At 49.5% G+C, this 27,778-nt stretch overlaps 1 protein-coding gene across 1 annotated transcript; it reads left to right on the top strand.

The window, feature by feature from the left end:
- Positions 1 to 190: 190 nt before the first annotated feature.
- BPHL (biphenyl hydrolase like) lies at positions 191 to 27,264 on the top strand. Its single transcript, XM_081247792.1, has 7 exons — positions 191 to 334; positions 6,296 to 6,399; positions 8,726 to 8,892; positions 10,209 to 10,362; positions 14,911 to 15,042; positions 18,019 to 18,142; positions 26,925 to 27,264. Exons 1-7 carry the CDS (start codon positions 225 to 227, stop codon positions 27,010 to 27,012), a joined length of 879 nt encoding a protein of 292 aa, XP_081103918.1. The 5' UTR covers positions 191 to 224; the 3' UTR covers positions 27,013 to 27,264.
- Positions 27,265 to 27,778: the final 514 nt, after the last annotated feature.

Genomic DNA, 27,778 nt, shown 5'->3' with positions numbered 1-27,778 from the left:
CGGGTGCCGAGCGGCTACAGCTGCCTGTGGGCCCAGCGCATGCGTGCTCGGGGTGGTTGGGCAGGTGCGGGCCCACTGCTGCCAAAAGACCCGGCGCTGCGGGGCGCGCTCAGGGATGCCGAGGGGCCCGGCGCATGCGTGCTCGGGCGGCGCGGTGGGGCGGGCTCAGGGTGGCCGGGAGACCCGGCGCTTGCGCGCTTCCGGCGCGAGCGCGACCAGTGACCATGGCGGCGGCGGCGCAGGCCCTCTGGGGCGCGCGGCGGCTGCGGCTTTTCCTCTCCACGCTGAAGCCCGGGATCCACGTTCCCCAGGCCGAGCCCGTGGCTGCGTTCAGGTAATGGCCGCTCCCCTTCGGGAGCCCCCGCGTTGTTGTCCGCGCGCTCGGGGCGGCGTGAGGGGAGCCGCTGGCCAGGGGCCGGGCTGGGGACACGCGTGGTCATGGCCTCGCCGGCCCCTTGCCCTTTAACCCATGACTCGGGCGCGGCCGAGGGAGCGCGGGCGGCGGGGTGGTGCGCTGGGCCGAGGTACGGCGCCGGGAGCGGCGAGGGTCCGGCGGTGGGAGACCCTCGCTCCGGGCCCGCGTTCCGCGCAGCCCTTCACGCCTGCGGGCAGTGCTCGCGCGCGCTCCTGTCAGGCCAGCCTGGCAGTGCCTGCGCCCCATCAGCTGTCGGAGTCGCGGGCCCCAAGGCCCTGGGTCTCCTTCGCCCCGCTTGCCCGCCTCGAGCTTTAATGTGCAGAAGAATCACCTTGGGAAGCGGGGAGATGGCTTCCTGAGGTGCTGAGGGCGCAGGTTGTGGAGACGCCCAGGAATCTGCCTTTCTCTCTTGTGACATGCCCTCCCGCACAGGCTTTGAAACACAGCAGCAGCAAGAAAAGTAGATCCGTCTCTGACCCACAGTCTTAAAAGTGGGTGCTGTCGGTCTCGAGGGAGAGTACGCAGGACATGCGGTTGGAGCGGCGTGAAGCTTGCTTTACTTTATTTCCTGCGTACCTGCTTACACACGCGCACGCACAGACACACGCACGCGCGCGCACACACACATACACACATACATGGCTGGTGCTGGGTCAGTTCCACCCATGACTAGGAAGGTACCTGGCCTTCAGAACTTCACCTGTTGGGAAGCTTCTCATTTGGAAGGAGAAAGGAAAGATCTGACCAGCTTTACGATTTTCAGAACTGTTTTCATACAGATGGAAAAATATGTCAACGCCTGCAGCTCTGTAAGTCAACGTTGAAAAATGCCCATTTATCCAGTGTCCCATTTGCAGAAAGGGATTGAAATGGGGTTCCTGTGATGGCACCAATATCGGTTACAGTAGGTTATTAAATGGTTGCAAGAAGGCCCCATCCACTTAGCAGTGCAAATCATTCCTCCTAAAATATCTCTGAAAAACAGGTTTCTCTGGATTTTCAACTGCCGTTTTATAAATGCAGTTGCAAATTGATATGACCTGTAAAGGGGAAAACAAGCAGTGGTATTGGTTAATCCGGAAACAAGAAGGCAGTCCCGTGTTAAGTAGGTAAAAGCACTCCTGTAAGACCTTTGCTTCAGAACAGCGGGTGCCTAACCTACAACTGTGTTGCATTCCAAAACCTTCTCTGTAAGTCTGCTGTTTGGAACTCTGACTCTTTGTATTTCATAATCTGCAAAGTGGTTTATCCCAGGGCCTGGTCAGGAAAGCCTTTTCCACCTGAAATTGTGTGTTACGTGCATTTACAATATTTATAACTTTACAGAACCTAACAGCCTGCCTGAAGAGAGATGTTTTCCAGTTCAACCTGGGGATGCTCTGTCTGAGCATCAGAGACCCGCCTTCCCCTGGCGCCTGCCCTCACCTTGTGTCCAGCAGTCAGGGTGAATGTGGCCCCGGTGCCGAGCCCGCTGGGGACTCTGTTCAGCCGTGAGGTTACAGAAAAAACATCAACAGGAGCAAGTTATTTACCCTCTCTAAGGGTTTGAGACAATGAGTGTAAAAGGCCTGGGACATAATAGGAATTAAGTAATTAGTAGTTACAATTAATAATGATACAAATATGAATATCTAAATAATAATACAGTGTATAAAAGATGTAAAAATAAGTCCTCAAAATTCATGTTAATCCAAGCCCTGGGCGTTGCTAATGCTTTATTGTAGCTAATGGTTACTTTGGAAAAAATGTACAAAAGAAATAGCTGAACAGAGAATATGGAGGACTTATTAAGTGGCCCCCATTTTTATTTCTAAGCAAAGTGTGACATTCCAGGTGTCGACATTCAGGTGCTCATTTTGGCTTTGCAAGTTACCAGCAGAGTGACTGGGGCCAGTTACCTAAGCTGTATTCCTCAGCGGTAAAACTAGGTTGAGTCTAATGTGCATCATATAGCAAAATGAATGAGATAAGTAAGCTCTTATCAGAGGACATTATCTAGTTTAATAATTAAACTGTATGTGTTTTCTAGTTTAGTTCTTTGCCCCAAATGGTTACATTCTTGCCTGCTCCCACAGGAATCTCTCCCTCTTTGCCGGGGGCAGCTCAGCCCCCTCATCAGGAAGTACTTGCTGTTGTGTTGCTCCTGACCCCCTTCCCTTCCACAAACTTGCTTGTCCGGCCTCCCAGAAGGAGGGATTCAAGGACAAAAGTGAGGCGGGCTCTGGGCTCTTCGGCCGAGCAGGCCTTCCTGCAGGCTGTTTTTTTTTTTTTTTGCAGCACGCGGGCCTCTCACCGCTGTGGCCTCTCCCGCTGCGGAGCACAGGCTCCGGACGCGCAGGCTCAGCGGCCATGGCTCACGGGCCCAGCCCCTCCGTGGCATGTGGGATCTTCCCAGACCCGGGCACGAACCTGCACCCCCCGCATCGGCAGGCGGACTCTCAACCACTGCGCCACCAGGGAAGCCCCTGCAGGCTGTTTTTAAAAAAGGAGACAGGATTTTTCTCTCCTCTAAGAAATTAACTCAATACAATCTTTCTCAATCTCGGTTGTCTATTGGAGTCTCTTGGAGAATTTAAAAAATACAAATGCCTGGGTCCCAGCCCAGAGATTTTGATTTAATGCAGCTTGGGCATCTGGAGATTTGAAAGTTTGCCAGATGATTCAAATCTAAGTTCGAGTCCCACTGGTATAGTGGGGGCAGGAAACACTCTCATAAAAAGGGGCCGAGCGTGTAGCTGTGTAGGTGTTGCTGAAGGTGTGGTGAACGTGTTGTCTGCTGCGAGCACTCCAGTGTCTCCTGTCCTCATACTTGGCAAAGTGCGTAGTACTGCTGGTTGCAGATTGAGTTGTCTTCCCTGCCAACTCCCAGGCAACATGGAGCACCCAGCCCAAAGTAGGGGTTCAGGATATACGTGAACGAGTGAATAATACAGCAGAGTTTCGGTGTTTTAGAAAGCACATGCCACGGCTCTACCTCAGAATTACTGAGTGGGTCTCCCAGGATTGTCCCAGGCAGGTGTTTTGTTTTTTGGGGTTTTTTTGCGGCACGCAGGCCTCTCACTGTTGTGGCCTCTCCCACTGCGGAGCACAGGTTCCGGACATGCAGGCTCAGCGGCCATGGCTCACGGGCCCAGCCGCTCCTCAGCACGTGGGATCGTCCTGGACTGGGGCACGAACCTGTGTCCCCTGCATTGGCAGGCGGACTCTCAACCACTGCGCCACCAGGGAAGCCCCGGGCAGGTGTATTTTTAACTCCACAGGTGATTGTAATGAACACACCTGCTTAAGAACACCTGGGTTAGAGAAGTGATTCATGGGAGGGAGAAATTGACAGCCCAAGAGAAAGTGGTTCATTTTTCTTTAAGTTTTCTATCTATCCTTTTTCCTACCTGAGAGTTTGGAAAATTTGGTGTCTTGAATGGGGTTCAAAGTGATGAGCACATGTCAGGCCCATTCCAAGACCTGGCCTCTGCAGCCTGCTTTTGTCTCAGCGTTCTTTTAACAATGTTATCGGAGGCCTGACTGTCATTTGAGAGCCCTTTGATAAGCTGGAGGGAAAATGCAACACTCCTTTCAAGTATATTTATGTGCAAGATCATTCAATAACTATTATTTTTTAAAATAAAACTTTTTCCTTATGTTTGAAATTGATTTGCTTTTGTACATGAACAGTTCTCTATCCTGTTTCCCCAACCTGGGGATGGATGCAAGGTTTTGGGAGCCTCCAGTAACCCCAGGGGTAGGCTGGTGGATAATGGCAGGTCCCTCAGGGATGACGACAGACAGGGTGTTGGTGACAAAACGCCAGGCACATTTCCTGCCCCCTGACTGCAAACCCCTTCACCACTTGGCCCCAACCTTTGCTCCCTCTCTGCCCCCATGCTCTTGTCAGGCTGAGCTTGCCTGGTCCCCACGTGTGTCCCCAACCCCTGGGACTTTGGTCATGCCATTTCTTCTTCTACAAGCACACTCCCCACCACATTCTTTCTTCAGAGTTGTACCCATCTTGGAAGTTCATCTCAGATGCTGCTTTTTCAGTCTGCTCCAGGTACCTCCACCCAAGCCTGATAGAATCTCTCCATCTCTCTGAAGCCACCTTCAAAGTCCTCCGCCCTAGTAACCCTTCCCTGCCATTGAGCTCCCGTCACGCCCGATTCTAGACTGCCAGGCTTTATCTCTGTCTTCTTAGGCAGCCAGAAGAATGTGGGATGGGGATAATTAGAAGACAAGAAATTTGGAATGGGGAGCCCAAACACCGGTATGGCAGAGCACAGAGGGAAGTCCGAGGCTTTTAGCTGGAGAGACTTCGGGCTGGCCACGAAGGGGAAGCCCGCGTGAGCCAGGCCCTGGGCAGCTCCCGGCCCTGGAGGGGTGCAGGTCTGAGAGCCAGCAGCCCCTGGTTGTGAAACCCAGTGGCTCGGACCTCGAGAGAGATGGGGGGGGGCTCATTATACATGACGTCTTCACTGTGCAAGATGCCTCTCCAAGCATGTCCTTCTCACTGCTGGGAAGGGGGCCCCTCGAGAACCTTGAGGGCACGAGGAGTGATAGAGGTGTGCAGTCGCCCTCGGCTGAGCTGAGCGAGCGCTGGGCGTCTGTGTCTGTCTGGGGAGCTGCCTCGTTTCCTGTGCTGAACACGGGCGTCTGACAGCTTCCCCCCTCCCTGAGGGTGTGCAGACGACTGTCTCTCGCCGATGGACGGATGTGTCAGTAAACCATCGCTTCCTGAAATGACTCTATCAGCGGAGCATTATTCACCTTTATCTTGATTCTGGAGCTGTCCGTTAATAACAAGTAACAGCAGGTCCGTGTGACACGACCGCGGCTCGGTGCTGCTGTTCTTGCTCCTCCCGGAATATTTCTGTAGATGACGAGCTCGTGTCGATAGTTACGTCAGGCCTTACTACCCTCAGGTCTGTCATATTTTTCCAGAAGCTGTGTGTTAAGACTCGATGTGCCTGTATCCGGCACATTTGTTCCAGCATCTGCCCTGGCACGCCTTCACGTCCCTTCTGCGTGTCCCCCAGCCACCTGGGGAGTTGATGGGAGGCTCCTAGGGCCTGATGCAGGGCCCTGTATGTGCCGTGTTGATGTGCATCCTCACGTTGCCATCCTGGAGCTTCCACGAGAGCAGTTGAGGACGCTGCCCAGGGCAGAGCCCCTGGGGTGGCACATGGTTAGATGCTGCAGCGCAGGAGGTCTTGGGCCAGGGAGGGCTGGCGTGGGGAGGGCTTTGATGTGGACCTGCCTATCTAACAGTCAACGCAGAAACATTTCCACATCTTAAAACCAGTCTGGCCACATTGGTGCAGATGGGCATTCCTGACCAGGGGGCCCTCATGTGGCTGGCTGGAGAATGGAGAGGCCAGATGCCTACAGGACAGCCTCGGGCTCAGGGCCTTCCCTCTGGACCCTGAGACCAGCCTCATCCTTGGGAACGCCACCAATGCAGCCTAAGGTCCGGGTGCCTCCTCTGGACCTGCTGAGGCCCAGACGAGTGGCTCCAGGGTCTGTGCCAGTGCCCACCTGGCATTCCACGGCGGGGGCTCCCGCGTCAGCCTGCACCTTGGCACCCCAGCGTGGGCCTGTAGGGTGGCCTGTGTGGCCGTTGACTTCAGCAGGCCTCTCGGTGCCTCTGTGGCATAAGCCCTGAGCTGGTGCTGTACGATGTTCAAACGAAGATGCAGCCCAGATCTGCAGTGTGGTGGGGAGGAAGCAAACTGGTCCCTGTTCAGGTCTGGAAAACTGAAGCACGTATCAGAATAATCCGAGGGACCTGGGGAGGGCACTGCAGCTGATTCGTGTGTAAACGCGTGGCTCTGTCCTCACGTGTGTGCTGCTCAGTAGTTGTCCTCTGGGGATGGGGCTTTTCTCTTCCAGCTCCTCTGTGACCTCCGCCAAAGTGGCTGTGAATGGCGTCCACCTGCACTACCTGAGGACTGGAGGCGGAGAGCACGCGGTCCTGCTGCTCCCGGGAATGCTGGGTCTGCAGGTTTTTACCGAATGCTCTGCATGCTGTGTCGTCTGCGCTGCGTTCACAATCCTAGATGCCCAGGCTTGATGACTAACTTTAGTGCTTTGCTGAGATGCTTTAAGTAATACTTGCTACAGTCAATTTTAGGTGGTGTAGAAAGATACCTTTCTACTTTATGCAGTTTTTATTCCTTTAAATACCCAGTTTTTTCCCACGCAAGTCCAACACTGTGTAGTTGCTTACAACTTAGGGGGATGACAGGTCAAGGAAAGCAGTGTGGGTGAAGGAAGGAGATGAGTGGGTGACCAGCAGCCCAGTTTGCCTGGAATTGAGGGGTTCCAGGATGTGAGACTTCTGCTGCTAACAGTTGGACTGATTTTGCCCTGTTGTGCTTGACTATATGTTCAGCCAAGATCAGAGCTAAGAACAAAACTGGGCTTAAAGGCTTTTTGAAGGTCAGAATTAGTTTGGCGTGAACGGAGCGTGGTAAAGCCAGGTGGATTGCGATCTCCTCTTATAGATGAGTAGTTTAGATGTAGAAAGTTCGGGGGCGGGGGGGAATTTCCAGTGATTCCAGGGCATCTCAAATTTGGTTTTAAGGGTTTTAGTATTGTTTTATTTTTAATTTAGTTAAGTAATCCAGTATATACTTCCTTATGATTTACTTCCTTCTCTTAAAAGTAAAATGCTAAAATTTTTCAATCACATGATGGTTCCACTCGACGTAGCCTCAGCTGATAGTGGCACTGTTGTAGCTATTGAGGCGTCTCTGTCCAGATAGTATTTAGTATCTTTTTCCTTCGAGCTGTTGTAATGGAGGATCATATTTACTCCAATGGCTGATGTGAGCTAAAGCAATGAACAGTTTGCCATTGTTTCAGTATTGCTGTCATTACCCAGGTATAAAAAGCTTTTGGCTATTTAGTTTTTGCTTGTGTAAAACATTAACCTGATTCAAAAATCGAACAGCAAGTTTCTCCCCTAAACTACTGTCCCCCAGCACCCAGTTCCCCTACCCACGGGCAACCAGTGTTGATGCGTTTCCTTCTCAGGTATCATATATTGGTAACTATTCCTTAAAGTAATTTCATTAAGGTTTTAGTATTCAAATGGTCTTTGCACTGGTCTTCAAATGTATTCCTGTGTGCCAGGTATTATTGTTTCTGAAATTGGTCTTGAGTTACCCTGTTGCCTTTTCCCACCTTCTCACCTCCTGCCCCTCTTTCAGCGCAGTTCCCTGGAAGACCCTCCAGTTCAGGGATCATGAGAGAAGCTTCAGATGTCAGAGCAGTAGACATGTGCTGGAAATCCAGTTATGTTTTCAGCTTGGGTTTTCTGGGTGATTTACCTGATGTTGAGGAAGGTATATCTTGTCAGGAAGAGTGACATCATCATCCTTGGTGACATTAAATGATCCTACAGCATTGAAAGACATTTTCTAATAATTGCCAGTTTATTAAGCGAGACGTTTACCATCCATTTGTGACCTGAGCTATGAGTCCCCAGAAATCAAGCAGAGCTTAGAAATGAGATGCTGACTTGCCCCTGGACTGGGCTCCTTGGGAGTCTGGCCTTCCACACTGTGTGGACCACACAAGACAACCCTGCCTGTGCACACGGTGGCCGTGACCGTGTGGGCAGGCTGGGGGCTGCCGGTCAGGTCCGCCGCCGGCCTGAGAACGTGGCTCTACTTGCTAACTAACATACGCTGGTTCATACAGTTGTCATGAAACAAACTAACTTGATTTCTTCCCTCCACACCCTTCCCTCCCCCCTCATTTCAGTGTTTTAGTTTAATTTTCTGGTTTCTAGTTATAACCAGAAAATAAAACCTTCAGGGCTATTCACGTTAGCTTAGTAAAAGACATCTGGGATTTTAGAAATTCTGCTTTGAATGACTAGAATCAAATCTCATTAATGTGTCTACACCTACTATTAAGGTCTCTCTCATTTGTAACAGTCATTTTTAAAAAAAAGAAAGAAAAAATAACCCAGAAGCATGCTGTATCAGTAAGTTTATTTCTATGCAGTTTCGTGAATTTTTTTTTTTTTTAAATAAAAAGCACGATTAAGCTGAAGAGAGATCAAACGTGCTGGAATAATACAGGACCAAATGAAACATTAGGGCCTCTGTCCTTCTCAGAGTAGCCACTAGGGGGAGATGGGGGGTAGGTCTGAACTCCAGCAGGAAAGGAAGCTGCTTTGCTGGTTACAGCCGAGGTCTAACTTTGAGTAGAAACTAGTTACTTTAAGTTTATGGTTGTTTCTGCTTCTGATGTAGTGTGTTTGAAACAATGAAAGCATTTACTGGAGTGTAACCAAGTGACTACTTTTAGGAAGTGGAGAGACTGATTTTGGACCTCAGATTGAGAACCTGAATAAGAAGCTCTTCACAGTGGTTGCCTGGGATCCCCGAGGGTACGGACATTCCAGACCCCCAGATCGAGATTTCCCAGTAGAATTTTTTGAAAGGGATGCAAAAGACGCTGTTGATTTGATGAAGGTGGGTCTCTTAGACAAGAGCCCAGAGGAGGAGAGTGGCTGGGCCTGTCTTCATTTATTTTGTTTTTGTTTGTTGTTTCTTCAGGGGTAATATCACTTGACTCCTATAGAGAATTCAGGGTTCAGATGGGTATAAAGAGGAAAACAGATATATCAAACAATCTATTTAGAGGTACTGCTACCAAGATTTTGAGGCTCTGCCTTTCTGGGCAATCTTATTACATGTATAAGCACACAATTCTGTATTGATGGCATCCTATTACACCTAATGATTTTCCAGCTTACTGTTCATTGAACAGTTGATCAAGAAGATACTTCCATGCCAATAAATACAAATTTACTTCAGTTTTATAATAGGCACTTAGTATTCTGTTGTATGGATACACTGTGTCTTAATTCCCCTCTCTTCTGATGGTAGCTAAATAATTTCTAAGTTGCCTTTTGTGTGTATGTGTGTGTGTGTGCGCATGCAATTATACACAGAAGTGCAGTGAACATTGTGTTGTGCATGGACACTGTGGCGCTCCTGTTTTGCTATTGCAGACAGTGCTGGCGTGGACTTCCTGGACCTGTCCTGGTACACGTGTGTGAGAGCTCCATGCACATTTAGGAGGTGACTTGCTGAGTGACGGGAGATGCAGATATTCATTCTACAAGATAGTGTCAAAGTATTATCCATAGTAGTCACAGCAATTTAGAGTCCCATCAGCAGATGTCTCGGACTGATATTTGTTACTTCTTTAAATTTCCCCAATCATTCCGTTTTTACTTCTCAGCAGCATCTCTGAGATGCTCGTCTTCCCTGTCAGACACATTCTCGGAGCCTGGCTGGTCACCCGGAGACCAGTGTAACCACCATCATTCTCTCCCGGCCTTCCTGTAGCCAGTTCTTCCCATAGTTGCAGTCAGTGGCTTTACCAGATGCAGCGACTCTCCCGTTTCCCTCTCTGATCTCCATACCTGTCCTCAAAGTCTTCGCTCAGACCTGCATGGACGCACACACGTTGTCACGTCCAAGTACAGTTGATCTCCACTGTTTCTGGTTCCTTGAGACTTTATCCAACCAGAAGATGTAGTCCCCTCATCATTCAAAACAATACTATGTACTTAGGTTTTTATGACCATCATATTTGCACCACAGCTAATTGAGAGAAACATTTATGTCATCAAATGGTGGACTCTAGGATTTTTCTTTAATGGCCAATTGACACTCCATACACCACAGCTGTGTTGATCCTGATACTTGACCATCATCAAGCTCTCTCCGCAGCAAAGGAGCCATAACCTGTGCTGTGCATTTCGTGGTATTTGTCACAGATGCTGAAGTTTAAGAAGGTCTCTTTGCTGGGCTGGAGTGATGGTGGGATAACAGCCCTCATTGCAGCTGCAAGATACCCGTCCTACATCAACAAGATGGTGATCTGGGGGGCCAACGCCTACGTGACCGACCAGGATGAGGAGATTTATCAGGGTAAGTCCCTCCACCTGGAGAGCAGCCTCCCCTCCCCTGACCTTTCTCAGGCCTTGTTTTTCGTTTGTTTGTTTGTTTGTTTTTTGCGGTACGCGGGCCTCTCACTGTTGTGGCCTCTCCCGCTGCGGAGCACAGGCTCCGGACGCGCAGGCTCAGCGGCCATGGCTCACGGGCCCAGCCGCTCCGCGGCATGTGGGATCTTCCCACACCGGGGCACGAACCGGCGTCCCCTGCATCGGCAGGCGGACTCTCAACCACTGCGTCAGGCCTTGTTTTGATGTGAGTTGACAAGTCATGTCTCATCCGTTTCCTCGGCTGTAATGTGGGAAGGTGGTTAGTTCTCAGGAGAGTAATGCAATTTAACTAGTCTGTATTTTAAAGTTTCCTATTTCCAGAAGTGACACTGTTTATGAGTCAGGAAAAGGCTAATAAGTAAAGTTTTTATTTACATTTCCTACTGTGATAGTGACCCTCAAGGAAGGAGGGGGTTGACATGAAGTGTTATTTACAGGCTCATTTCAAGTATGTGAGTGTGGAAGGGAACATTGGATTCAACGGGAGCCCGCACACTTTGATAAAGAATTGTTGTGCTGTTCACACTTTTTAAGGTTGTCCTTCAAGCTTATCTCTGAGGATTTTTAGAGACGGGGAAACAGGGCCTGGCGGAGTGCAGCCCGTGGGCAGATGTGGCCCACTGCCTGTTGGTGTAAGGCTGAGGCTCTGGTCGAGGGGACCAGCGCTGTGATTGCTGGGGACCCAGAGGGGTGCTCCCCTCCAGCCGGGGGTTGCTACCCAGGGCCTGTACTGGTGGCCTCCTCGCCCACCAGGCATTCCAGCTGTGGCAACTTAGCCCCCAGCAAGCTGCCCGATTTGAGACCACTGGGCTCGCAGGATGAGAGGAGGGCGCGCTGAGATCTGGGGGTCCCTGGGGCGAAAAGTGCAACTGACCTAGGCTTCCCCCACTTCCCTGGCTCCAGCCTGCGGCCCCTCTTGCTCCTCTTCCGGAGGCAACAGCAGGCGTGTGGGGGTGACACCCTGGCCCCCGTGGCTCCCTCCTGTGTCACCACTGCTCCTGAGCCTCCACCCCCGATTTGTCAGCGTGGGTTTTTAACAGAACGAAAGAACAAGCCCTCCTCGGGAAGGTCTCCTCACTGAGGCAGACGTCCCTTCGTTTACGTCTCCTGCCTAAACGTGTTAGAAGGTAAAATACACTTTAAAATATGTATTTTAACCTGTATCTCATATAATAGGACAAATACTATAAAACAGTGTGTATTGATAAAACAGATATTTTCTATATTTAATTTTATATAAATAATGCATATATGTATAGCACCTCTATAAATTAACTATGATATCGAACAGATAATAGATCATATTTTTATTCTGATTATTTCACAGCTGAATTTTTACTGTAACTGTGTAATATTTGACCCATATAAGGCACACCTGCGACGTGAATGGACCCACCAGGGAGCACAGGGTCAGTCACTGCTGGCCCGCGCGCTGCTTCCAGCCTGAGTTGTCCATCCGTGTACCGTCTTGAAGACACTGTCGTCACATGCATTCATATCCGTAAACGGCGCATAATTTAGTTTTATTTGTTTTCGAGCTAAACAGGGTGCCTTCGTACTACATGGCATTTTCTGTGACTCAGTCTTTACACATAGTTTTCTTAGAACGCCGTTTCCGAGGTTCATTCGTGGCGTGGCCGTGTGGCGCTGTCGGGCACACGGCCTGTTGCACTGTATCCTCCCTCTCTTTCCTCCTAGTGTTGCCGTGAGCATCGTTGGGTGCGTCCTCAGCGTGTGAGCAGACCTCCCTGGGGAGGACGCCCGTGCTGGGGTGGCTGCGCCGTGCTTGCAGATGTGCCACTTTCAGGTGGCAGATCATTTTCCGGCAAAAGAAGCTTACACTTCCACCACCTTAGCTTAGATCCTCAACAGGAACTTGGAACTATCCGAGTTCTTAATTCTGGCCAAATGCGTGTAAGATGGTATTCTATCGGGGGTCTTAATTCGCATTTTCCTGTTACTAATGAAATTGAGAATCTTTTCATGTGTTTATGCACCACTGGGGTTTCGTCTTTTGCATTTTACCTATTCATGTCTTTTTACTGGTTTTTAAATTTTTATTGTGTAATATATGATACATGTAAATAACACAGTATGTTTCACGGGTGTATGTTATGAAGTGTAACAGCGGAACCAGCACCCAGGAGGCCCCACCCAACTCAAGCATAGAGCACTTCTGATATGAGCACAGTGTTACTGGTTTGCAGTGTTACTTTGTTTTTCGGTTTTTAGTAACCTGCTTACTAACTCCTTGCTGGTTAGTCAGTGTGTTAGTAGTTGTGTTACCAGTGTGTGACTTGTCTTCTTGCTTTCTTTCTGGACAGGACTATTTAATTTTAATGTGAGGAAATGGTACAGTGTTTTATTTTCTCACTGCCTCGGTGCGTCTTTAGTTGACGTATAAATGACCTTAACATTGAGCTGCTCTTACATTTGCTGACACGTCTGTCGGCTCTTTGCTCCCCTTTCTTCCTTCCCTCTCACATGTCCCTTCTAAGGCCCTCTCTCTTTTCCCTGACATTGTTCTTCAGAAGTTCTTTAAGGGCAGGTCCGGTAATAGTCAACTCAGCTTTTACTTAAAAATGTTTCTTTCACGCTCACTCTTGAAACATGGTTTGGCTAAGTACAGAAATAGAAATGGAAACGTATCTTCTCTGCTATTCTGGTGCCTTCTGCCTTCCTTACCTGCTGTTGTGGGTCTGACTTTCCTTCCTTTGGAGCGATATGTCTTACCTCTGGCTCTTTTTCAGATTTTCTCTTTTTCTTTGGTACACTGCTGTTCTACCACCCCGTGTTGGATTTCTGTTTGTTTATCCTATTTGGGCTACATTTAACTTTTGTCTGGACTCTTTTATCAGTTCTGAGAAACATTGTCACCTGCTGATTCCCTCTGACAGTGAACCCCCTTCCTCTCCCCCTCCTCTCCCTCCTCTCCCTCCACCTTCCCCCTCCGTCCCTCCTCCTTTGGGGACTGATTGAACTTTGTAGACCGAGCATTTCCATCTCCCCGTTTCTATTCATCTCCGTGTCTCTGTGGGTAGGGCCCTGCATAATTTCTTAAGCTTTCTCTTCCAATTTTCTAGTTGTTTCGTTATCTTTACAAAGATTCTGATTGCCTCGTGATCTTTGATGGGGAGTGGATGTATGCTTACTCTTAATGTGAAAACAAACAAAAAAGACAGTGAGCATAAGTTGAGAACACTTTCCTTCAAAGAGGATGTCCATTTGCTGCTCTGGGGAACTATGGATGGTACCATGTTGGGGCCATTTCCATCTCAGGTTCAGCCGTGTCCACCCTCCCCCAGCCAACAGTCACCTTCCCCCGAAGCAATCCTGCCTTTGAGTGGTCTTACCACTCTTTGCTCTGTTTTCAGGGTTCTCTTACGCACAGACACACAGGCACACACACACACACACACACACACTCTAGTTTCCCATCAGTTACTGCAAACTCCAGCAGTGCAACAAAAATCATATATTATGAAAGAGTTAGTTGTTCCACTGCAGGAGGGCCTTCCCGAGGGTGTGCTCCGCTGCACGGCCAAGGGCAGAGCTGTCTCCGGGGCGTTTCTCACGGGCCGTCTTCATGCCGTCGTGCCAGCCCCTCTCTCCTCTTCCTTCTTCCCAGGTCTCCTGCCACCTCTTCATTTTCAGGCTTCTTCTCTGCATCTCCCCACCAACCCCGCCCCCGCCCCCCTCTGGAGTCTTCTCAGGTTTGTGCGGAGCAGTTCAGCGTCCTCAGCGTCTGGACTCAACCATGGGCGTCCGTCTGCGGGTTCAGAAGAGTGAGCAAGAGAAAGGCAGGCACTGTCTCTATCCGGGTCAGGCTGCCTCAGACGGCAGTTCACTTTAAAGGTGGCTTTTGGCCACTCTTTCCTTTCCTAACAGAGAGTCATCTGTAATATAGTTTGTAGTTAGTAGTTACACCCATGTGCCTTCAGGGGCAGAAATTAGAATGAATGATGTGTGTGCATTGCTCAACGTACATAAATGCAGTTCAGAAAACAACTCCTGTTATAAATAATGTCATTTTCACTCAGATGACCCTAATTAGGGGAATGTCTGCTTTTATCTTATACCTTTAACAGAAAGCATTAATTTTAGATCTAATTTCATTCACTTGGTAAGAATCTACTGGTCCCTCTTTTGTGCCTGAGGGCCACAGTGGGGGACAAAACAAAGCAAAACCCCCCACACAGAGCTCACATCTTGGTGGGGACCCAGCACTTGGCACTCACCACGGACACAGAAGCCACTAAAAGTGACCAGCCCTGAGCAGAGTGACGGAGGGCGGGGTCAGGGAAGGCCCGGCCGACCTGGGCGAAGCCAGCGTGAGCCACGTGGAGACTGGGGGAACACTCCCAGCTGGCAGGACAGCCAGTGCCGCGGCTCTGAGTGCACTGCGCTTGGGGTATTTACAGATGAACTCTAGTCTGAGACTAAGCCCATTCTTGCCCACATATCTGTCTTTCAGGTATCCGAGACGTGTCTAAATGGAGTGAGAGAACAAGAAAGCCTCTGGAAGCCCTCTATGGGTTGGACTACTTTGCCAGAACCTGTGAAAAGTGGGTGGATGGCATAAAACAGTTTAAGCATCTTCCAGATGGTAGGTTACATGAGCTATTTAACGGTCCCTTTGCTCATTAGAGAGGCTGCTTGAGTCCCCCAGACGCTCGAGGATTCCTCGGGGATTAACGTGCTCGCCCACTGTCCTTCCACAGTCATGTGTGAACAGAGGGTGCTGGTGATCGTGTACAATGCGAGTTCTTGTGTGATAGACCCGCCTTGCACCAGAGACAGACCATGTGTACAAAGGGTCGCATTGTTGAGTGTCTCATAGCAGACTGTTCTTTTTCCTTCGAATCCTTTGTGTGTATGATGGCAAAATCATTCTCCGGAAGCCTCAGATACTCTTCACTTTCTAATTCCAGGATGGGTAATTAGAAAACAGACACCAGATTTTCTCTTTTTCACATTTAGAGGTGTCACCCCACTACATCCTCTGTTACTAGGACAGAAAAGGAGGGATTCTCTGTCATGACCTTCAGCCCCAGAAGAATTAGTATGAGGAAGAAAGTATTCAGTCCTTTCCCAAGTTCCAAGCTAAGTTGTGTCACTTTAGCCATGACAGATGTCTTCCTGTCTTTATCTGAAAAGTTAACATGGTTTCCAATAACAGGAAGAATTGACATCCTGAAGAGAAATTCTGAATTAAAGTCTATTTTTTATAGCTATTTACATTTGTAGTCTCTCGCTTTTCTAATTGCTAAAAGAATCAAGACTAGGTAAGATCTAATCTTGAAGCACATTCAGTTACAAAATTGTTGTGATTCAGGTACCAGTTTGGTCTATTCAGTTATCATTTCCGGAATGAGTCATCTTTAAAAACTTTCATAATGAGAAGAACATTTGGAAATGTTACTTTTTTGGTTTAAGTTCAAAACAGCAAGTATATCCTGTTCAAATGCAGTATCCACCCATAGAAACAGGTCCTTGAAATGTATTTCAGGAGAATGAAAAGACAACTGCAGACTGGGAGAAAATATTTGCTAAAGGACTTGTATCCAAATATACAAAAAACTCTTAAAACTGAACAATAAGAAAACAACCCGAATAAAAGATGGGCCAGACAACAACGAGATCCCACTGTACACACCTTAGAGTAGCCACACAGAGGAATTTTAGGACAGTGAAAATGCTCTGTATAATATCATCATTGCATCCACGTCATTATGCATTTGTCCAGACCCACCAAGTGTGTCCACCAAGAGTGTGTGCCCGTGGAATACCCCGGACTCAGGGTGGTGATGGTGCGTCAGTGCAGGTTCATCTGTTGTAAGAAGTGTCTGACGGGTTATCGGCGATGGAGGAGGTTGTGCGTGTGTGGGGTTAGGGGTACGTGGGAGCTCTCTGCCTCCCGCTCAGTCCTGCTGTAACCCTAAAACTCTAAAAAATGCAGTGTATTAAAGAGAGAAAGTGAGGGAGAAAGCGTCATGATCCAGAGAATCTGGAAATGTATGAATCGCCTTACAGCAAGGCCGTTAACAAACTTCTTATCTCCCTTCAGTACTGATTCCTTTGACAGGAGCCCTTTTCTTGTACTCAAGGTTATGGCTGCTCAGTTCAGCTTAGGGATTAATCGCCAGATTTGGAGTCAGGCCCTGGGGTGGATTCTGGCTTTGCCACATGGCTGCTGTTTGAGTGGGTTCAGGCAGATCCCTTAGCCTCTCTGAGCAGCAGTTCTGGGTCTGTGAACTGGAGATACTGGGAACTACCCCAGGAAGCTGCTGTGAGGATTATATACGTGAGGGGAGGTGTTTTCATACATACACACGTGTATATAAAGTATGTGAGGTTTTGTATACTATGTGAGGTTACATACGTGAGGTTTTACATGTATATTCTATGTGAGGTTATATATGTGAGGCTTCATATATATATTTTATGTGAGATTATATACGTGAGATTATATACTGTACGTGAGGTTATACATGTGAGGTTTTATGTGTATTATTATTATATGTGAGGTTATATCATGTGAGGTTACCTACACTCGGCTTTGATACCAACTACAGGGTGAGTGCTTAATAAAAAGTTACCACTACTATTGTAAAAATACTTGATTTACGAGCAGTTGTACCTACTGTATGAGTTAAAGCCTGCACCTCCTGTGGCTCACGGGTGCTGGGACGGCTCCCGACACGCGGGGTGGGCTCGGGAACACTGGCGTTAATCGCCGCGGGGCTGCTCAATGGTGGGTGTGGCCCCCCCAGGGCCAGCAGGCAGTGACCCCCACCCGAGAGGAGGGAGGAGCCGCTGCCTGGACAGCACCCGGGGACCCTGGCTTTCTCAGGGCAGCTGGGGAGGATGAGGCTAGCTCTGGGGTGCCTGCTGGGATCAGGGCGCCTCCTCTTAGCAGTACAGCCACCCCAGGGATGTATGCTTGTCCCTGATCAACCGAGAGAGGCCAAAAAACTCATGGAGTTAGGGCACCCCCAAGTTTTCCCCAGCAGGAAATGGCAGGACAGGAAGTGGAGCCTGACTTGTGCCATGTGAGCCTTAGAAACGCTGTCACACGTGAGGGTGAGGGCCTCTGTCAGGGGTGTCGGGGCGGGAGGGATGGACAGCAGCTTCTGCACAGCTGCAGTTGTAGCTTCACCGTGAGGGACACAGGCTTGAGGGCCAGAGGGCCCCACTGAAGACACTATTTCAAGGTAGGAACTTTGCAGGTACCAAGTGTCCACCGTCATTTGGCAAACGGCGAACTGCCCCACGTAATATAAAGACTCGTAGGGTTTTTGTTTGTTTTAACTACTGTTTTCCATGAATTATGAATTTAAATCAGGCAAGAGTGCTTGTTCACTAGTAGAGCTTAAAAGAAAAAAGCCAGGAGAGAAACGGAAAAGGAAACCCAAAGAATGTTAGAGCTGGAAGGCACTCAGACCCCGACTGATCCAGGCCAGTCTCATAGAGACGGATGCTAAGGTGGGAGGGCCGGGGGTTGGGGGGGGCGCTTGTCTGCGCTCTGCCCCTCCCCACCCCGAGGAGGGCCATGGGAAAGCAGAGTCTCCGTGTCTTTCAGGTAACATCTGTCGGCACCTGCTGCCCCTGGTTCAGTGCCCCACCCTAATCGTGCACGGTGAGAAGGATCCTCTGGTCCCGAGCTTCCATGCCGACTTCATACACAAACACGTGAAGGGGTCACGGTGAGTCCGGCGTGAGCCAGCACTCTGCCCTGGGGGTTTGGGAGGTAAATGGGAGAAGCTGTAGGAAGAGAAGAAGCATGAGGGTTGGGTTTTTCAGGTGCATCCTGCCAGAGAGGAGGGGTTTTTTCCCCTGTGAACCAACAGTCCTGCTGTATTTAGGGAACAGGGGGCCAAGGAGCCCTAGAATCCGAGGGCAGGAGCTCTGAGGGCTGCAGCACATCAACCTAAACAGTCACCTATCATTTAGGAACTTTCGTTATAAAAGCACTACTCACCCAGTAAAGAAAGTTTGTAAAATCAAAAGAAGAAAGCAAATCGCCTGTTGCTTACCATCCATTTAAATACCTCCATTAATAGCGTTTTTGTGTACTACTCCTTTCTAGTATTTTTTTAACATAGATACAATCATGTTCTATATTCAACTCTGATTCCTGCTTTTTTCCCACTTAAGATGTTGTAAACTTCTCGTGTTATTCCAGCCTTAAATATGTACACATCAGAGGAGAACCTGTTATTCAGAATCACGAGACAGCAGCGTCTGCCAAGCCAGCTGTGTTGGTGGCCCATTCGATTAAATGGCAGAGACACGTTCCTTGTCTGTGTAGCCCTGTTTCTGCCAACTAGCCTGGGGACGCCAGAGAACCTAATAAGACATGTCAGCAGAAATTCTGTTCTTCAATCCCATTTGTTTTTATATGGAACACAGATTTATAATTTAAATACTTTGACTGACACGGGAGCCAGCTTCTGCTGGTGCTTATATCAAGATGAAAATTCCATGTTGAGCAAGCTCAGAATTTCCTTGATATGCAGTGATGCACATCCTGAAGGAGAAAATGAGGTGTGACCAGGAGGTGGTGGCCTGGGTTTGTTTGTTTTAAGCAAACCTACTGGAAAATAAACACCCAAGTGAGCCTTGATCCCTTCAGAGACTGTGTATGAATTCCAGAGACGCTGTCATTACTCAGGACATCTTTGGAATTGCATAGAATTCTTTGGAAATTGGCTTTGTTAGTGACCTAAGAACATCCTCCCTCCCCCCCGCCCAGACCCCCTCCGTGAGCCGATTCCGATGCCCACTGCAGGCCAGCGCTGCCTGGCAGGTCAGGAGTGGTCCCTGAGCTGAGAGTTCCCGCAGTCCAGCAGGGAAAGTAGAAACAGTTCCTTTACCTCCTAATCATACTATTTATTCCATGATAGATTTTAACAGATGTTTCAGAGAATTTTTAAATGTGGGAGACACGCTTCTTATTCTGCAGTAAAATAGCATTACTATAAACCTAATTCCTATGTCCAAATAGCATTTTATATTTGAAAAGGCATTTCACATATGATATCTGATTACATACTTCACAACAACCTTATGGAAAAAGATTTTGTCCCATTTTACAGATGAGAAAATCAAGGCTGAGACATGTTAAGTAATCTTCCAAGGTTGCATGGCTAGTAAACGACAAATTCTAGGGTTTTCTCCTCCTAATATAGTGCTTTCCCCCCACAGCACAGCTGCCTCTCATAAACATACTCTTATTTTAATATGATGGTAAGATGCCTGTAGTATATACTTGCTGACCTGGTTAATTGTCTTCTAGCTTCAGAAATGACAGGTTTTTGCACACTGATGCTCATGATAAATGCAGTGTGTTCCCTTAGAGAGCCATGTTCAGTAAAAGTCTGCAAGAAAGTTTAGGAATTCTGTTCCAGACCCATCTCCTAGCAACAGAATACATCAATATGGGAGAAAAATATTCCCTTGCCATTCAGATGTTAATGGTTTTAGTACACTCTCTTATGGAAGGTCATCTTCTTAGAGCAGGATTCTTTGGGAGAAATGAGTCGAGAGTGAAGTGTTACACTTGCTCCCTTCCTCTGCCAGAAGAGCCCTTTATGTTGGGCATAAACCTAAAACACAGTGGTTAATTCTGGACCCACAAAAAGAGGGTTGATTCCTGGAGCACCAAGGTCCCCCTCCGACTCTGTGCACAGGCCTTCTGACCCCAGGGGAGCAACTCCGAGTGCAGGGTGCTTCCAACGAACTTGGGGTTTCATTTCCTTGCCAGGTACGTTTAGAATTAAAGGCACAAGTCTGTCGTCTCAAAGACTGTACTACAAATAGATAATCAGGTGTGAAACAAACGCCTTTCTCTCCTAGAAGGGGGCCGAGTGAAGGGTGGGCGTTCAGCAGGCCCACTTCCTGCCTGTGACAATTTGTCTCTCTCTTTTCTCTTTGCTGGAGAACAATCACAGCATCTCCTGGAGACAGAGGCCTCAGAGGTCACTCAGGTTCAGTGATTTTAGATTTTGTTTTTAGGCAGTTGGGCCCTTCCTCCTAACAGACTCTTCTGCAGAAGTCCCAGATACAGAGCGTAAGACAGTGGTCGCTGGGATTACAGCGGTGATGCGGAGCGGGCCCTGCCCACACCGGGCATCCCCCGCTCGGCCAGCCTTCCCTCCTAGATCGCACAGCACTGACACCGCCGCCTGCCTGGCTAGCCAGCCTCTGCTTGAGCGCCTCCGGTTGCCGGGCACACCTGGTCCTCGGGGCCGCCCAGCTTGCTGTCACAGTTGGCGCTGAGCAGAGCCTGCACCCTTCGGACCCTTCGGGGCTGGCGTGGACGGGCCCCTGGAAGCAGAGGGGCTGATCTGGCTCAGGAGAGGGTGGGGCTTCATGGAGGGTGTGACCACCGCGCCGCAGTGGAGACACGGGGTGCTTGCCGTGCGTGGTCATCAGCTCCGGCTGCTGTGACAAAGGCCACACGATGGGCGGCAGGAACTACGGACACTGAGGCCCTCGCAGTCTGGAGGCTGGACGTCCGAGATCAAGGTGGCGCGGGATTGGTCTGTCCTGAGGCCTCTCTCCTTGGTGTGCAGATGCCACGTTCTCCCTGTGTCCTCGCACGGCCGTCCCTCTGGGTGGGTGTCTGTGTCCTGATCTCTCCTCATAAGGACACCCATCGGATTAGATTAGGGCCCACCTGTGTGACCTCACTTTAACACGATACCTCTTTAAAGACCTGATATCCAAGCACGGTCACACTCTGAAGTACTGGGGTTAGGACTTCAACATGCGAATTGGGGGGCACGGCTCAGACCACAACAGTATGTTTCTGAGGAGGTTCTCGGATCTCAGGAATTGGGGGCCCTGTAGAGATCAGGATCTGGGTTCAGACCCGGCTACGCGTGACCAGCCCCTTCCCTGCCTGGAGTCCTGCGCCCCTTGCCCCTTCCCTGCCTGGCCAGGGCCACCCAGCCTCCGGGCACAGCTTGGCTGTCTCTTTCTGCTCCTCCACTTACTCACCGTTCTGAGGCCACGCGGCCCCTTACTGGCACCTTACTAGCAGCAGCAAGTAGGCCAGCCTCTGTCCCGGATGTGGTCTGGTACAGCCTCTCAAAGCACTTCGTACACAGTGAAAGGAAGAATGTGAGCATCGCACGGCCACATCTGCGGGTGGCACGGGTCCCTGAGTGGTGACTCAGGCCCAGAAAGTGTGTTGTGGAGTCCACCTGCAGGTTCTGGGGCCAGAGAACAGACCTGGCAGGAGAGGACGAGGGCTGGAGTCCACGTGTGCAGAGAGGTGGGGCCTTGGACTCTGTATCAGCTAGAGGGGAGGGGTGGGAAACGGAGTCACGCCTGGAGACCAGAGTCGGGGTTTGGGGATCCTGAGCAGCATTCGCAGCCGTGGTGGCTAACAGCACAGCAGGGGTTCAGATGGACCCGGTGGGGGGGGGGTGGCTGGTGATGAATTGTGCCCATAAGCAGGTGGACGCATTTCTGTACCTCTGTTTCCTGTGTGTCACACGGGGATGGTTCAGATAACTTTTTGAGGAATGAATGGGGATGTATGTGCACGTTCAGACGAATAAGAACTCAGCACACGGTAGCTGCCTTCGTGGATGGAATTCTGGTGTGGGTGCAGGTGGTCTGGGGCCCAGGGGACAGCAGGGTAGAGCTTGATGGGCAGTCAGAGGCGCATCGCCCTCGGTCAGCTGTACGTGTGCACACACACGTACTTGTATATCACATGCATGTGTGTACATGTAATATATCTAGAGCGAGAGAGGATTGATGTACTATAGGAGTAAGGCATTGGCTCGTGCAGCTGCAGAGGCTGAGAAGTCCAAGATCTGCAGTCAGTAGCTGGAGGCCCAGGAGAGCTCATGGTGTGGTTCAGTCTGACTCTGAAGACCAAAGAACCAGAAAGAGCTGATGTTGCAGTTTGAGTCTGAAGGCAGGAAAAAGCCAGTGTCCTGGTTTGAAGACAGGCAGGAGGAGTTCCTCTTGCTCAGGGGAGGGTCAGCCTTTTGTGCTATCCGGGCCGTCAGCTGATTGGATGAGGCCCACCCACGTGGGGAGGGCAGTCTGCTGTGCTCAGTCTGCTGATGCAGATGTGACTCTCATCCCGAAACACCCTCACACACACACCCAGAATCATGTCTGACCAAATGTCTGGGCACCTGTGGCTCAGCCAAGTTGACACATAAACCCAACCCTGATGGAGGGCAGCTGGTAGGAGCTGTCCTCAGAGGTCTTGGCCTGGCGGTGGTAGCGCTAAGGGTGCCTGGGCTCCCCAGGTCGTGGGTCAGGTGCTGGCCTCTGTCTGATCACAGGAGGGAGGAGGGGCCTCGCTCTGCAGCTTCCTGGCCTTGTCCAGTCTGGCCAGCGGTGGGAAGATGGCCCCAGACCTCCAAGGTGGGCAGGGGGGTGGCGTGCCCCTGCGGGCGTGAAGTGAAAAGGTCTTGTGCTGGCAGCAGGTTCGTTCCGGTTCCGTGGAGAGGGGGCCCGGCGGACACCGAAGGAAGGGGGCCGCGCCCCCCTCAGCTGCCCGGATGACCCTTCCCACCCCCTGCTCAGCTGCTGTTTCTAGTTCCTCCTCTCTGACTGCAGGCAGCTCGAGACCCCCTTTAGGGCCAGGTTCCAGGATTAACTCCAAACAGGACCAGCCTCATCCTTACAGAGCCGGGTCCTGGTGTCGCACAGTGGGGGGAAGGGGGGGCTCATCCTTTCTAGACAAATCTCACCCATGACATTTTCTAAAATCTTTTTTTTAAACACCTTTATTGGAGCATAATTGCTTTACAATGGTGTGTTAGTTTCTGCTGTATAACAAAGTGAATCAGCTCTACGTATACATATGTCCCCATATCCCCTCCCTCTTGCGTCTCCCTCCCACCCTCCCTATCCCACCCCTCTAGGTGGTCACAGAGCACCGAGCTGATCTCCCTGTGCTATGCGGCTGCTTCCCACTAGCTATCTGTTTTACATTTGGTAGCGTATATACGTCCATGCCACTCTCTCACCTCGTCCCAGCCTTCCTTTCCCCCTGCTGTGTCCTCAAGTTCATTCTCTACGTTTGCGTCTTTATTCCTGTCCTGCCCCTAGGTTCATGAGAACCATTTTTATTTTAGATGCCATATATACGTGTTAGCATACGGTATTTGTTTTTCTGTTTCTGACTTACTTCACTCTGTATGACAGACTCTAGGTCCCTCCACCTCACTACAAATAACTCAATTTCATTTCTTTTTATTGTTGAGTAATATTCCATTGTATATATGTGCCACATCTTCTTTATCCATTCATCTGTCGATGGACACTTAGGTTGCTTCCATGTCCTGACTATTGTAAATAGTGCTGCAATGAACATTGTGGTACATGACTCTTTTTGAATTATGGTTTTCTCAAGGTGTATGCCCAGTAGTGGGATTGCTGGGTCTTATGGTAGTTCTACTGGTAGTTTTTTAAGGAACCTCCATACTGTTTTCCATAGTGGCTGTATCAATTTACATTCCCACCAACAGTGCAAGAGGGTTCCCTTTTCTCCAGACCCTCTCCAGCATTTATTGTTTGTAGATTTTTTGATGATGGCCATTCTGACTGGTGTGAGGTGATGCCTCATTGTAGTCTTGATTTGCATTTCTCTAATGATCAGTGATGTGGAACATCCTTTCATGTGTTGGCCATCTGTATATCTTCTTTGGAGAAATGTCTATTCAGGTCTTCTGCCCATTTCTGGATTGGGTTGTTTGTTTATTTGATATTGAGCTGCATGAGCTGCTTGTAAATTTTGGAGATGAATCCTTTGTCAGTTGCTTCATTTGCAAATATTTTCTCCCATTCTGAGGGTTGTCTTTTCATCTTGTTTATGGTTTCCTTTGCTGTGCAAAAGCTTTTGAGTTTCATTAGGTCCCATTTGTTTGTTTTTGTTTTTATTTCCATTTCTCTAGGCGGTGGGTCAGAAAGGATCTTGATGTGATTTATGTCATAGAGTGTTCTGCCTATGTTTTCCTCTAAGGGTTTTATAGTGTCTGGCCTTAAATTTAGGTCTAAAATCTCTTTAAGGTAAGAATTTTCCAATTGCGGTTGATTGTGGTCGCCAGCAAACGTAAATAAATTGTCTCCACGTTGGAGCGTTTTGTTGATACACTGTACATAACTGGAACCTTCATAACGACTTTCGTACATTGTGAAGCACAAAACAGAATAGTGGACAAATAGCACACGTGTATTAAGTGTCTACTGTGCGCCCAGAGATAATTTCATCTTCAGAATAACCCTCTGCGGTGGACACTGTTACTGTCCCCACTTTCCAGGTGAGCAGCTGCGGTTCAGGGAGATGCTGTTGCTTGCTGGTAAAGAGCCTACGCTGGTCAGACTGGGTTGTCTTGCCCCCATAATAGCCAGCACCTTTAGCCTGTTTCTCCTTCGCCCACTCGCACGTAGGGAGCATCGTCGAAGGACTGTCCAGGAGAGGTGGAAGGAGACTAGAGGGACTTTAATTCCTCTAAAGGTCTAGAGTCACATTTCTTTTTCTAAAGGTGCCAAATGCAGTGGGGAACCTGCCCCAGCAAGTAGGATCTAGCATCTACCCCCGAGGGGTCCATCCTCTCCAGCTGAGCCGTGTGTCTGGCGGTGGGGAATTTCCTACTCATTTTCCTGGAAAGTGTGATTGTTTGAACACCACTCTCCATGAGCGTGTGATTTGATCCTTTGTTAATTGGGTGAGAGTCTGGTTTCGCAGCAGTGGCCACGCTGCCCTGGCAGCCCCATATTTACACCTGTCCGGGGCAGTGCTGCCCCAAGAGGAGCACATGTCAGGGATAGTGACCCCTGCGTCAGACCTCAGGAAAAGCTGCGTTGAGGACCCCGAAATGACCCCAACAGCTATTAAGGAGCAGAGCTGTCGTTTTCATACCCTCATTCGTCCATCTGTCCGTCCCTCTGTCTACCCATCCTTAGTCCAGTGCAGTTCTGAATGTAGATGCCTCAGAACAGGGCTCCCATATTTTTAACGAGGGGCCCAGTTTTTATTTCCTGAGACTGAGATGACTACTGGGAGAACACACAGCACTGAAGCTAAAAGATGGGATCGCAGCTGGTGTCTGTCCTTCCTTCTTGGGTGTCTGAACAAATGATAGGAGTAGGTTGGCTCCCCACACAGGAGGACTTGCAGGTTTGGCAGGGTGGGTCTCTGCTTCAGAGTCCAACTTGGTCCACGTTGGAAGGTGCAAGGTATCCCAGACATGTCCTTCTGTGACTGCCAGCATCCTCGGCAGTTGGTTCTTTTCTGTCTCCTGAGAACAGAGGCCGTGACTGTCCCTGTGAGCCCTGTCCCTCTGGAGGGCAGGTGGTCCTTTCTCTGGGGTGGTGCAGCTAATACTTCTTTTCTGAATAGCATTAACGTTGACTTGGAAATGCCCTGGTTATTGTTAATGGCATTACTAACCTTCCCCAGGGCCTCAGAAAGATGCCAGCAACAGATCCTCCTTTCAAGCCAGCGATCTTGATAGTCTGGGTTCCCTCACCGCCCCCCCACCCCCATGTGGTTGGTTGCAGGAGGCCCAGAATCGCCCAGGGACAGCTCTGTTCCAAGCTCCCTCCTGCCATGCGTCCTCTCTAATGTTCACTGAGGTCCCTAGAGCTCTCAGCTCCCCACCCCGTGGAAAGCACAGAGAAGCAGGAAATGCGGTAACTGGCATTTTGCCCCAGTGTAGTCCTTTTAACGTCTAACTGTATCGTGGAGAGAGCAAGTCAGACTTGTGCTTATATCCTAGAACCTTCAATTTGTTTAAAACTTATAGTCTGCACTTTTATAGCCAATAAATAAAATGTGTAACTCAGAAGTCTGCCTTTATTAAAGAAACTGCAGACCAGCCACATTTGACCAAAGCCCTGTTGAAAGGAAGAAGCCTCCCAAGGATGGTGAGGTGTCTTGACGGCTGCAGAACCAAGGGCGGTGGCTGATGCAGGCTCCTGCTACCCTCACAAGCCTCAGGAACATTTACTTGCCCTTTGTCTGGTGGCTTGTACGCAGACCTGCTCAATCCTCCAGAATGGTGGGGTGATCTGGAACCTTGAACTACGGGGGCTGTGAATTCTGATTTGGGTTTTCCCACTACATAGATACTCCAAGAAGCTCCAATCCAGTGGATTCTGGACACTTCATCTTTTTATCATCTTTCCAACCCTCTCTCTCAAGACCAATGTTATTAAAAAGATTTTTTTTCCTTAGGTAACCACCAGTCACATCTCCCACTCTCAGTCAGGTTTGCAGTCAAACCATTTCTTAGTGATTCGATTCCCAGCACAGTGTGTGCTCTGTCACTGTCACGTCTCTCTCCTGGGACCATTCATAGGATGTACCTTACACTTCCTTCCTAATAGAGGTGATGGGAAAAAAAACCAACCAGGGCAGTTTCTCACTGGAGGTTTTCATGAAACAATAGGGAGGGTAACAGGTTTTTAAGTGATGTGCCATTTATCATCATCTTTTTTTTTTTTAAGGTTGCATCTGATGCCAGAAGGCAAGCACAACCTGCACTTACGTTTTGCAGATGAATTCAACACGTTAGCGGAAGACTTCCTGCAGTGACAGTGTCCCCGAGGACGTGTGACCTGTGAATCCTGAGCCTGGGGCTTGAGCCTGGTGCTGCCTCTGAAACCCGCCTGCGGGTCACCCCCCAGTTCACCTGCCTTTCCAGGCTCCCCGTGCCTCCCCACAAACTGCTCCTAATCCAGCAGCAATAATGACATACTATAAGCATCCTCTAGCTTTCATAGCTACAAAAATTAAACCTGATTTTTCAATGTTGTGAATTTCTACCATTGTCTTAAAAAATAAATTGCTCTCGGGCTTCCCTGGTGGCGCAGTGGTTGAGAGTCCGCCTGCCGATGCAGGGGACGCGGGTTCGTGCCCCGGTCCGGGAAGATCCCACGTGCTGCGGAGCGGCTGGGCCCGTGAGCCGTGGCCGCTGAGCCTGTGCATCCGGAGCCTGTGCTCCGCAGGGGGAGAGGCCACAACAGTGAGAGGCCCACGTAACAAAAAAAAAAAAAAAAAAAAAAAAAAAAAATTGCTCTCATGATTTACTTTGCTTTCAGGTTAACGTTCAGTGAAGCATTTGTAGTGCTCACGACCCTCCTCTAAGATGAGGTGACTTTACGCGGTGCCTGTTTATGAGAGGTGCAAGCACGCGCTGGCCTTGTATTCATCACCTTGTTCACGGAGACGTGGCTAAGCTGAAGACAGTCCTCGCCGGGCCCTGGATTCCACACGTTCACGGGGTTGCTGGAACCACAGCAAACCAGGGAGGAAGGTCGGCTCTGTCCCCAGATCTCTATCCGCCTCCACACACCTGGGT

This window comes from Mesoplodon bidens (genome assembly GCF_964165515.1).
Source record: "Mesoplodon bidens genome assembly, chromosome: 10".
In the NCBI taxonomy this organism is placed as follows: domain Eukaryota; kingdom Metazoa; phylum Chordata; class Mammalia; order Artiodactyla; family Ziphiidae; genus Mesoplodon; species Mesoplodon bidens.
Note: the sequence above shows the minus strand (reverse complement) of the source record. Positions and strands in the feature narration are given on the sequence as shown.

What these genes read in the sequence shown, in the direction of transcription:
- BPHL (XM_081247792.1), top strand. Translation starts at nt 225, where the DNA reads ATGGCGGCGGCGGCGCAGGCCCTCTGGGGCGCGCGGCGGCTGCGGCTT. An exon ending in GAGCCCGTGGCTGCGTTCAG is followed by an intron (nt 335 to 6,295) that starts GTAATGGCCGCT and finishes TTTCTCTTCCAG; the next exon opens with CTCCTCTGTGACCTCCGCCA. An exon ending in GTTTAAGCATCTTCCAGATG is followed by an intron (nt 15,043 to 18,018) that starts GTAGGTTACATG and finishes CGTGTCTTTCAG; the next exon opens with GTAACATCTGTCGGCACCTG.